The sequence below is a fragment of the Hakea prostrata genome, chromosome 8 (assembly GCF_041222555.1).
Source record: "Hakea prostrata isolate BN-2017 chromosome 8, UWA_Hpros_2, whole genome shotgun sequence".
Classification (NCBI taxonomy): domain Eukaryota; kingdom Viridiplantae; phylum Streptophyta; class Magnoliopsida; order Proteales; family Proteaceae; genus Hakea; species Hakea prostrata.
This window is the reverse complement of record NC_142607.1, coordinates 33446389-33458062: the sequence shown is the minus strand read 5'-3', so window position 1 is coordinate 33458062 and position 11674 is coordinate 33446389. Positions and strand designations below refer to the sequence as shown.

Sequence of the window (11674 nt, the reverse complement as noted above, 5' to 3'; positions counted from 1 at the left end):
ACTCTTGTTATGATTGTTCATGATTATGTTATTGTTTATGTGGGAGGTTGATCACTCGATACCTGATCTTCGGGCTGTGGATCACACTCTCGGGTATGCCAGATAGGGTACCGGCTGGGAGGGCGTGACATGAACTCTCATCTTCACTCTCTATCCTACCCTTTTCTCTTCTTTTCTCTTCTTTTCTTACTGTTGTAACCTTGGAGTTGATGTTGCAACCTTGCAACCATCACTCCAAGTGTTCATTCCTCACTAATCCATGATCTCTTTCCATTCCTACTTATGATATAGTCTTATTTTGATTCTCGCATATGCATTTCTATAAACTTCTTATTAACATCTTGCATTCTTGACCTAAACTGAGATATGTAATGCGTTAAACCTATGTTCTATGCTAGCATATGATTCTAATCCATTCCCCATCAGTTCCCCTAGCCAATCCCTCCATTTTCATTGCTTTTCATTTGATTTCACTTCATGCTATGTTCTTGTATTTAGAACATAGGGTTTCAATTTAAGGGTTTTCAATTGGGCCATTAGATTGTGTTGATTCTTGTTGTATAGTGTCCTTATATTGTTACAATGAATCCCTCCAAGTTTTGGATCGATCTGAGCCCCGAAAGACCGATTTCGGACCAAAATCACCAAAATACACTATGCAGCCCCAATACTATTCCTTGGTCGATCTTGCTTGGTCAATCCCATCAACCAAGGAGCATCGACCAAGCAGGTGCTGAACTATGTTCTTCGCCATTTTGACCTGTTCGACCTCCGATTTTCCGGATTTCTTCTCTAATCTTTCATTTATGTTTGTCTAGGGTCTTAATACCATCATTGGATCATTCTTTTGTGACCTTTGGATCATCATCATCACAGCTTAATGTAAGGATGGTTATCGCCATATAACATAGACTGTATGACTTTTACACTATTGTTGGCAATTTAGTAGACTACGCTTATTAGTTGATTCTAGACATCATATGACTACTGTAGTTACCTTATGACAGTAGCACCATGCTTAATTACTTTGTTTATCATGTCTATTTATTCTTGTCATGTACTTATACACTTGATCATGAGATGTTATGGCATATCTTTTCTTATGATGATGTATCGTTGATATGTGATATGATAGAAATAAGCATGAGATTGCTTAGGTATAATTTGGGATTGGGGCGTGTCCTACCGACACTTCTGTCCTTGGACATCGGAGGGAATAGTATGGGATGTTCTCCGAAGATGTCCATCGACACTTTCCCGGATTATTTGATGACATACATTGGACTTGTCTAGTGGTGTTTGGCTAGGATGTCCCTGTCATGTCAGACCCGAATCGAAAGGGCATTGAGACCGAACGACCCGTGTTAGCAATGGGGATTCCTGGGCACTCAAGACCAGTAACCAACCCGTGAGAGGACGTGAGAGCTTCCCATCTACTATTTGTGGATAACCAATAGGGTTTATGAGTCTGTAGTCCGAGTTGGTTGGAGCCATAGGATACATGACTCTAGTGTGAAGGATACCGAAAAGGATCCCAAGATATCTTAAATGGTTGAGGAGGAATGGAAGTTTCCGGATCTGAGTTGACATGACTGAGTAGATGACTTGCATTGGGCTAGGCTTTACCATGACATGTGCCAATACTTATACCAATGGTGATGTGAGAGAGAGGTGACCAAATCCCAAGCCATGGTTTTTTATGAGAACATTATCCAACTACCCCAACAGACCCAAGATACCTTAAATTGTTGGGGGGGGTGACAGACGACCCAAGGAAGTATGGTGCTATGACTTAGAGCATGTCTACCAAAGACCAGCATTCATAGAGTTAGAATCATACTTGTATCATGTGTTTCATATCATATTGCATTATGTTATGACTTGTATCATATGACTTATTTTTATGGAATAACTACCTTGCTAATTTCATTTGAACTCACTCCTTTTTGCAACATCTTTTATTAGACTTTCCTGCGGGTACTACTATTGTTGACTATATTGGTCAACACTTTGAAGACCAAGTTGGTGACTCATACAATACTGGTTACGACAACTACGCCGGTGAAGACCATCAGTTCGAGACTGGTATTTGTCAAGAGCAAATTCGGCCTTGTCTAGTTTCTTATGATCATCTTATTGAGGAAACATTCTATAAGTTAGAAGAAACTGTAACTTAGTTGCTTACCTTTTTCTTTCCCTTCTTTTCAGAACTGGTGGTAACCTTTATTTTTATTCAATCTACCTTCCGCTATTATTGTAGAATGGGTTTCCCCTTTTATTTCGTACTTTGACTATTTATTTTATTTGTATCATTTTCTGCACTCTGATGTTCTTTGTGATCCTTCTGAGATCCTTTCTTGACTTCTATTATTAAATTACTTGAAAACTATGATTTGTTCTTGCTTTTGATTAAGTTATTGTGCTAAGTGGATATGATCGTTCCTAAACTTGATCTTTTGGGCTGTGGATCACTCCCCCAAGTAATCCAAATAGGGTACCCCCTGGGTGGATTTTTGCGGGATGTGATAGGTTTAAACCAAACATGATTGTTCTAATGGAGAATCCGAACGGTCAGTTGCTCGCTTGAACGTCAAGTCACATTTATTATGATGCGTTATTCTTTTCCTTGGGCCACCCAAATGTCTCATTTTTTATGCAGGGGCCAACACGCGTCTATTCTAGCCGCGATCATCATTGCCTTCATTCGAAATGATATCTTTTTCCCATCGCCGATTTTGATTTGATCTTGCTTATAACCTCTCGAAACATCTCCCGATCACAATCATTGATTTAGGTTGATCCTGACCATACATGCAGTTGCTTATTTGCCTATTTAAAATCCTTCACCTTTTTCGATTTCATTCTCTTGCGATTTGAATTTCATCGTTATCTCTTCTGTGCTCTGCAAGTCTTTTTCTCTTCAAGCTTTCTTCTTCTCTAGTGAACAAGTAAGTTCATTGACTCTTTTCTGCTTTCCATACTTATTTTTCTTTGGTTACTTCTCTGGCATTTGAACTTTCTTTTTCTTTTAACTTACAAGTAAGGATCAATCTCTCCTTGTAATGGGTAGTGATAGGACTTCTAATGAGGGTTCCTCCGGGAAACATGCCAATCAAGGCGACTATGGTGACAAGGCTATGCTTCCATCTCCGCTGAACTCTCTGGAGATGGGGGCAATAGGATAACTGATAGATGGCTTGAAGAAGTGAATAAAAAGAAAAAATATAAAGGACCAACCCTGCCTTTTTATTCTAAAAAACTAAAAACTTCAAAATCTATTGCCAAGGCTTACCGACCACCCAATAGATCTGCTCAAGGCCCTGGTTATTTTGTCTCTCACTACACCGATGCCGAATTGACATCTGCTACTGATTATTACTCGTTCCCTTCGTCTTATTTCCTTCGGATTCCTAATTCCAATTAAAGAGACAATTCCAATCCACCTGATGAATTCTCGCTCTACTTGGATACCCTTGAAAGTGGTGTTTGGTTTCCATTCTTTTCCCCTTTATTTTCTGAAGTTCAGAACCATTGGGAGATTTGCCTTGGAATGCTCCTCCCGAACAGTTGGCATCATATCCTTGGTTTTCTTGGACTTTACTATGAGTTGTCTATTGAACCTTCCATCAGTTTATTCTGTCATTTTTATATCATGTCCAAATCCAATCCTCTGGGTTGGGTTTTTCTTTCCAAGCATAATAAGGTAGATTTGGGTTGGTCGGAAAGCATTTTGGCCAAGGGTATCTGCCCTTCCAACCACAAAGGGTGGCGACAACGGTATTTTTTTTGTCTTGCGCCCATATCCGACCTCAACTTCCTAGTCACCTGGAACCTGGTTGATTTATACACCGAAGTGAACCGTGCCCCACCATTGTCTACCGATGATAAAAGTGCCGCCAAGAAGATTAAGTCAATTGAGGCGTGTCAGGAGATTCGTGGTTTAGAGATGGAGTACACAGCCATCCTCCAATATTGGGGTCTAGCCCCCAGTGAGCTTTTTGAATCTCTGTTGTATTCGATAGTTAGACTATTATTCCCGAATGTCTTTCTAACCTTGCCTTTTTTTTGTAGTGCCTTCGAAGTATAATTCTAAGGCTGTTCGGGCTAACGCCATCAAGGTGATTGCGGCAGCGGAGAAGAGGTCGCCTCGTCCAGAAAAATAGGAAGCTGAGAAGACTGTCCCTCCTTCCCCGAAACTTGCCCCCAAAACTACGAGGGAACTCTTGAGGATATCAAGTGAAGGTTCGGGAAAAGGAAAAGCTCCTGTTGAGGAGGAAGAATTTGTCCCTACTCTTGTTCGTACCAAGAGAAAGCATGACTTAGTTGATGATGCTTCATCGAAGAGGCAGCGAAAGAATTAAGAATCGAGAGACATCTTCGTTCCCAAGTGGACCTTGAAGACTACTGATTGGGTCACTTAAGAGTATGAGAAGGCTTTTGAATGGGGCTCTCTTAGCTTGATGCCCGCCGATTGTCAGGTGTTTGAATATCTCAATGATGATGCATTTGTTCATACTTCTACCAGGTAACTAGTTCTTCCAAGTATGTGATTTATAAAATGTAAGACTTTTTAGATCTCTTGACATATGTTTTCTTCCTCAAGACTGCTGTGGAGGATTTCCATCGTTATATGGAAGCTATGAATCGAATTGGGCACCACAGCTCTCAGATCCAGTACTATCAGGGGTAGCTGGAGTCCGCCAATTCAAAGGCTAGTCACCTTAAGAGAGATTATGATTTCGCAACCAGTAAGATCAGGGCCTTGACTCAGGAGTTAAAAAGCTTGGAAGGAATAGCTTCTAACTATGAGGTGAGGGTTGATATTTTGACCAAAGAAAAGGAAGCTCTTCAAAACTTAGTCCATCCCTCGAAGCCCGAGCAAGTTCTCGAAGACACCAGGAAAGCCTACATTCAGAAGTATTTATGCAGTGTGCCTTTTAGTGAGTTGATGATTCCTTTCAACACTCAAGCTTATAGGTACAGAAAGAATAATGTATGGAAAGCCATTCTTTCGGTTGATCCAACCTTTGACACTACTCCTTTCTAGACCGTTTGTCATCCCGGGGTATTTGACTCCTTGAAGCTACCTCCTCCCAAATGGGCTCAATCGGTGGACGACCCTCGACCAGCTGATCTAGATATTGAACTTATCTCAATGATTCTCCTCCCCTTCCTCCTGAAGGTGAAGTGACTTGAGAAAATCAAACTCCTTAAGAACAAGCTGTAGTAGCGGATCCCTCAAGGACTCCCATCCATGAGCCTGCCTGAGAATGAACTTTCTTTTTCTCCTCTTCTTTTTTTTTGGTATGGGTTGACCCCCTCTGGCCGCTTTATATTCCAATGAAAAATCTTTTGGGCCTCATTATCTTTGGAATAGGTTTCATAAGAATGTGATAATAATACCTATGATAAATCCACTGGGATTCCCTTTCACAGACATTCGATGAACTTTTCGAAGCCTTATTTTTGAAAGTCTTATTCGGGCGAGACCTATGCTCTGTATTGAAGTCTTACTTGGTTGTTCCCGAAGTCTACTTCTTGGAAGTCTCATTCGGTCAAAACCGATGCTTTGTTAGGAAGTCTCATTCGGTTGTTCTTGAAGCCTTGCTTTCGGAAGTCTCAATCGGGCAAAACCGATGCTTCGTTAGGAGGTCTCACTCGGTTGTTCTGAAGCCTTGTTTTCGGAAGTCTCATTGGGGCAAAACCGACAGTTTGTTAGGAGGTCTCACTTGGTTATTCCTGAGGCCTCATACCTTTGAAAATTCCTTGGAGTTTCTCTAGGATTTTAGTTTTCTTCTCGTATCTAAATTCCGATTCCCGTTCTTGTTTTGGGTGAGTCGATCCACCTTTATTTCTTTGATTTCCCGAGTATTACTTCCACGTTGATTATCCAAAGAAACTCAAATGTCCCTTCGCATTTATTGCTTCGATTGATGGTTTGCTTCTCGATTCACTCGTCCTCGTAACAGGTGTCGAAACTTCCACGTGTGCACATATGACATGTGTTTTTACTTTTTGTCAAATCCGAATCATCATTAATTGCTAGCCATTGATCTTTACCTAAATGATTGGTATTCGAACCGTCACTCATTCTTGTCCCTTGATTTGAATGAATCCTAGTCTCATGCTTTATCTTTTGAGGTTATTTAAACCCTCTTCTTTCTTGATTTTTACTCTCACTTCGTCACTTTACAAACTCATCTGCACTCGAAGCTCTGGAGATTTTTTCTTTTCGACTGATTTCAGTTTTGGAACTCTTTTTGGTTGAAGACTCCACAAGTAAGTTCCTTCTTTCTTTTATTCAATCTGTTGTTTGCTTTGCAGCAGCTTTTGGATCCTCTCCTTCAGTTGTTTCTTCTAAGGCTACTTTGAGTGATGACTTTGTTACTCCTTTTCATGATGGTATGGGCCCTGTCAACTAACCATATACCTCAACTTCTTGGAGTATCTGGCAATGAGGGGGAGGGTCATTGTTAAGTGTAATGACTCCATCCCTTAAGAGCCAAAAAACCATGTTAAGAACGCTTCAAAGAGAAAACAAAGTGCCCTTCTTTAATCTCATTTATCAACCGAAACCGTAGGCTTTTCCCAAAATTTATGTTGTCTATTCCGAACTAGCCTAGCTTCCCGATCGCTATGAAGTACTCCCTGTGGACCTGGGTACTTTATTTTGCTGACTTGAATTCTTATAATGTTTTTTCTCCTTTTGCAATGCTTCCAAGATACAACCCAACGCAGTTAGGGCCCACACTACCAAAAGACTTGCTTCGGCTGAGAAAAAGATTGTTTAGACCAAAAAGGAGGGCGTTATTCCACCTTCCAAAGAGGTTCAGACTTTGAAAGAATTTGTTGCGACCAATCAAGGACCCTCAGTCAAAGGAAAATCCCCTTTAAACTTAGAGGATGTTGCGTGTCCTGCTTCCCCTCCGATGAAGAAGAATCAGGAGGCCTAAGACGTCATTTCAAAGAAAAGGTATTTGCATCCCGATGATGAAGTGTATACGCCTTCCTGGAAGTTGAAAAGGTCTAACTTTGTGATGGGTAATTTTGACAAAGCGTTAGAATGGTGTACTTTTGCCCAAATGCCCGCAGAGTGTAAAGCTTTTGATTCTATTCCATATGAGGCCTTCATGAATTCCTTGGTCATGTTAGTCCTTTGATTTAATATCTATTTCCCGAATAACACTATGATATAACAGGACCACTGCTGATAATTTCCACAAACAAGTGGAGTCAGCCTTTCAGATCGTGAGAATGAACTCTAATCTTTGCAAGCTTTGGAAGAGGCCAAGGTAACGGACGCCGAGATCGAGTGCCTTCAGGGGGAATCCCAAAAACTTGAAAAAGTTTCCCCGAACCTAGATGTTGTAAAGGGGAGTATCCATAGTCTCGAACGGAAAATCGTGAGACTTTCGGGGGAAATGAAGGAATCTGAAGCAAAGATTTCTGAGCTACGAGATCGGGCAATCCCATCTAAACCCGAACATGTTCATGTTGAGACTCGGAGGGCATGTATCTTCAAGTATTTAAATAGCAAGCCCTTACTTGATTTGTTGTCCCTTCAATACTCAAGCTTACCGAGATGGCCAAAACGAGGTTTGGAAGTTGATTCTGAAGAGAGATCCAAATTTTGATACGGCTCCTCACCAAAAACATTGTCATCTCGAAGTTTTTGAAAAACTGCAACTTCCCCTTCCCGATTGGGCCCAAGACTTGGTGGACCAGCCTGTTCCCGATCCCGATGTAAAGCTTTATCTTGATGATTCTCCACCTTTGTCTCCAATTGGGGAAGTGGATCAAGAAGAGATGGTCCCGAACATAATATTGCTAAGGATCGGGCTTCCACTTCGATTGAAGGAATTGTCCCTATGGAGGACAATGCCTAGAGTTCGTTGTTCCTCACATTCTTCGTTCTTCTTACCTTTAGTTGGAGGGAGCTTACAGAACTCTTCGCAGTCCCCAAGGATGAGGTTTATGTGCCAAACGAAAGGCATGGATAAAACCTAGAGTTTGTCATTCCTCCGTTCTTCGTTCTTTTTACCTTTTGTTGGAGGAAGCTTACGGAACTTTTAGTTTGTCATTCTTCATGGAATCGTTAAATTTAGTGGCATTACCTTACCGAACGAAGCATCCTATGATTGACATACAGAAGCGTTTCATATTGAACGAAGAAGCTAAGCTTGATGACATTCATCTTTGCATCCTTTGATTGAGATACAGAAGCATCTTTAACTTTGTAAAAGTTGGCCCCTTTTTAGTCCTTTTATGTATATAAAAAGAACTTTTTTATTCAGTCATCCGTGTACCACCCGAATGTGATAAGTGTTTTGTAGCTTTCGAGGGATCCTATTAACCGAAGCCTTTTACCTATAAAATTTATTACAATTTTTTTCTAGGCATTCGAAGGTCTCATTCGACTTTTCCATCAAAGCCTTTTACCTATAAAATTCCTCAAAATTTTTTCTAGGCGTTCGAAGGTCTCATTCGGCTTTTCAACCGAAGCCTTTTTACCTGTAAAATTCCTTAGAATTTTTTCTAGGCATTCGAAGGTCTCATTTGGTTTTTCAACCGAAGCCTTTTACCTATAAAATTCCTTAGAACTTTTTCTAGGCGTTCGAAGGTCTCATTCGGTTTTTCAACCGAAGCCTTTTACCTATAAAATTTCTTAAAAGTTTTTTCTAGGCGTTCGAAGGTCTCATTCGGCTTTTCAACCGATGCTTTTCACCTGTAAAATTCCTTAGAATTTTTTCTAGGCATTTGAAGGTGTCATTCGGTTTTTCAACTGAAGCCTTTTACCTGTAAAATTCCTTAGAATTTTTCCTAGGCCTTCGAAGGTATCATTCGATTTTTCAACCGAAGCCTTTTACCTGTAAAATTCCTTAGAATTTTTTCTAGGAGTTTGAAGGTCTCATTTAGCTTTTCAACTGAAGCCTTTTGATTTAAAACACCATTCATATATTGATATACTGCCTCCAATCAAAAGATTTGGTGCTCGAAATTAGAAATTGCATTGAATAACTATAACTTTTCTACATCAAAATTGAAAATATTGAATCACTAAGGATAATATTTCTTCAAATGTCTTGCATTCCATGACCGATAAAGTTCGCGCTCATAGATATGGATATATGCTTTTAACTTGTATGCTCCCGAATCAACCGACTTGACTATCATGTATGGACCTTCCCATGAAGGGTCCAGTTTCTTTTGATGATGCGGGTCTGATGCTAGAGTGTTCCTTAAAACTAAATCCCTGATCGAAATTGTCGATGATTCACTCGGGTGTTATAATGGGATGCTATCTTTCGCTGAAAATGCTGAGTTCGGGCAATTGCCTTTGCTCAAACTTCATCTAATAACTCTAGGCTGTCTAGCATTCCTTGCTCATTTTCTTTCTCTTCAAATTCTCTTTCTCGAAGTATTCCTGCCATTACCTCGACTGTAGCTAATGCTTTGGTCCCATAGGTCAATCTAACTGGAGTTTCTCCGGTGGCTGTTCGAATTGTGGTTCGGTAGGCCCAAAGGACACTTGGCAATTCTTCAACCCATAGGGCTTTGTCGGACTCGAGTCTCTTTTTTATTCCATCTAATAGGGTTCTGTTGGTAACTTCAACTTGGCCGTTGCTCTGGGGATAAGCCACGGCTGACATGCGATGTTGGATCATATAAGTATTGCATAATTGCTCGAATTGGGGATTGTTAAATTGTGTCCCGTGATCGGTGACAAAGATTTTTGGGATCCCGTACCTGTGAATAATTGAGTCCAACACGAACTTTTCCACCCTTTTCTCAGTGATCATTTCCAAAGGATTTGTTTCTACCCACTTGGTGAAATAGTCGATCGCCACAATGAGATATTCCCGACCGCCTGATGCTTTAGTGAATTTTCCCATGATATCAATTCCCCACATTGCAAATGGGATTGGATCCAGAATTGAGGTCAAGATCTTTGCAGTCTTTTTTGATACTGTGGAATGGAATTGGCAGCTGTTGCAACGACGAACATATTCCATCGCATCCTCTTGAATTTTTGGCTAGTATAACCCGAGCCTCAGGATTTTATGTGCCAAGACCCGATAGCCCATATGTGAACCACAAATTCCTTCATGAAACTCTATTAATGCGGTTTTGATCCCTCAGGCCCCAAACATCGAGCCAGTGGTCCAAAATAAGACATTCGATATAATCTTCCATTGTGCATCGTGAATCTTGACACTCATACCCGAATCATCATGGCTTCTTTTGTATCCTCGAGCAACTATTGTCCCGAATATACTCCATGATCGGGTCCATCTAGCATCATTTGGTTTTGATATACAAAACCTCCTGCACTTGATTGCTTGGGAAGGCCAGTTCTTCAATGTAAGCTGATGGTTCAAGTGTCTTTTCTTTAGCGTTAGCTAATCTTGAGAGTTCCTCCGCCATTGTGTTCTCCTTCCTCAAGATCTGACATACTTTCAGATCTTTGAATTCCTTCCGTAATGCCTGTATGATCTCTTGATATTTTTGCAATCGAGGCTCCTTGGTGCCGTGCTCTTCTTGCACTTGATGAACAATAAGCTGAGAGTCACTTAAAACAGTTATTTCAGCTATTGCCAAAGCTTTAGCCAAATGAAGTCCTGCTATAAAGGCTTCGTATTCTGCTTCATTGTTGCTTGCTTTGAACGTGAACCTCAAGGAATAGTGAATCATAAAGCCTGTCTGACTTTTGAGTAGGACTCCTGCTCCAGCTTCATGCTTACTACTCAAACCATCCATATAAGCTTCCCATATGGTTGGGATACTTGGTTCGGTTTCTTCCTCTAATGGAGTTGTGGTTTCTACGACAAAGTCCGCCAATGCTTGGGCTTTTATTGCCGTGTGAGGTTTAAAGTTTACTTGGAACTCACCAAGCTCAATCGACCACACAACCATTCTTTCAAACAAATCAGGCTTATAAAGAACTTTTTTCAAAAGAAAAAGTGGTTAATACCTCTATTGGATGTGCCTGGGAAATAAGGCCTTAACTTTCGGCTGCCACCATGAGAGCTAACGCCTGCTTCTCAATCTGTGAGTATTGGGTTTCTGTATCTAGGAGTACATGGCTGACATAATAAATTGGCCATTGCTTTCTTTCCTTCTCCCGAACGAGTACTGCTCTTACAGCAGAATGAGATGTTGCTAAGTAAACTTGCAAAGTTTCACCTTTCTTGGGTCAGGATAAGAGAGGTGGTCTCTTGAGCATGACCTACAAGTTTTCGAATGCCTTTTGGCATTCGTCAGTCCATCGTGCTTCTTTTTTCCCTTTCAAATCCTTCAAGGGTTTGAAAAATGGTGGACACTTGTCTCCCGACTATGATATAAAGTAATTTAAAGCTGCAACTCCTTCAATTAAGCACTGTATATCCTTAACAGTCTTTGGAGGCTCCATATTGATCAAAGCTTGTATTTTGGCTGGATTACCCTCTATCCCCCTTTGAGAAACCATGAATCCTAAGAATTTTCCCAAGGATACACCGAAAGCACATTTTTTCAGATTCAGCCTCATTTGGTATTTGCGTAACACAAAAAATACTTGTGCTAAATCAGCAACATGTCCCAATCGCACTATGCTTTTCACTAGCATGTCATCCATATAAGCCTCCATGCTTTTCCCAATCAAATCATTGAAAATTTTGTTCACTGCCCTTTGGTA

General features: G+C 40.7%; 1 protein-coding gene across 1 annotated transcript; it reads right to left on the bottom strand.

The window, feature by feature from the left end:
• Window positions 1-10299: 10299 nt before the first annotated feature.
• Window positions 10300-10914, bottom strand: LOC149007614 (uncharacterized). The gene has a single exon (XM_089167117.1). It carries the CDS (start codon window positions 10912-10914, stop codon window positions 10300-10302), a length of 615 nt encoding a protein of 204 aa, XP_089023243.1.
• Window positions 10915-11674: the final 760 nt, after the last annotated feature.

Bases quoted from the DNA above. Each gene is read 5' to 3' on its own strand.
- LOC149007614 (XM_089167117.1), bottom strand. From the start codon at position 10,914: ATGGTTGTGTGGTCGATTGAGCTTGGTGAGTTCCAAGTAAACTTTAAA.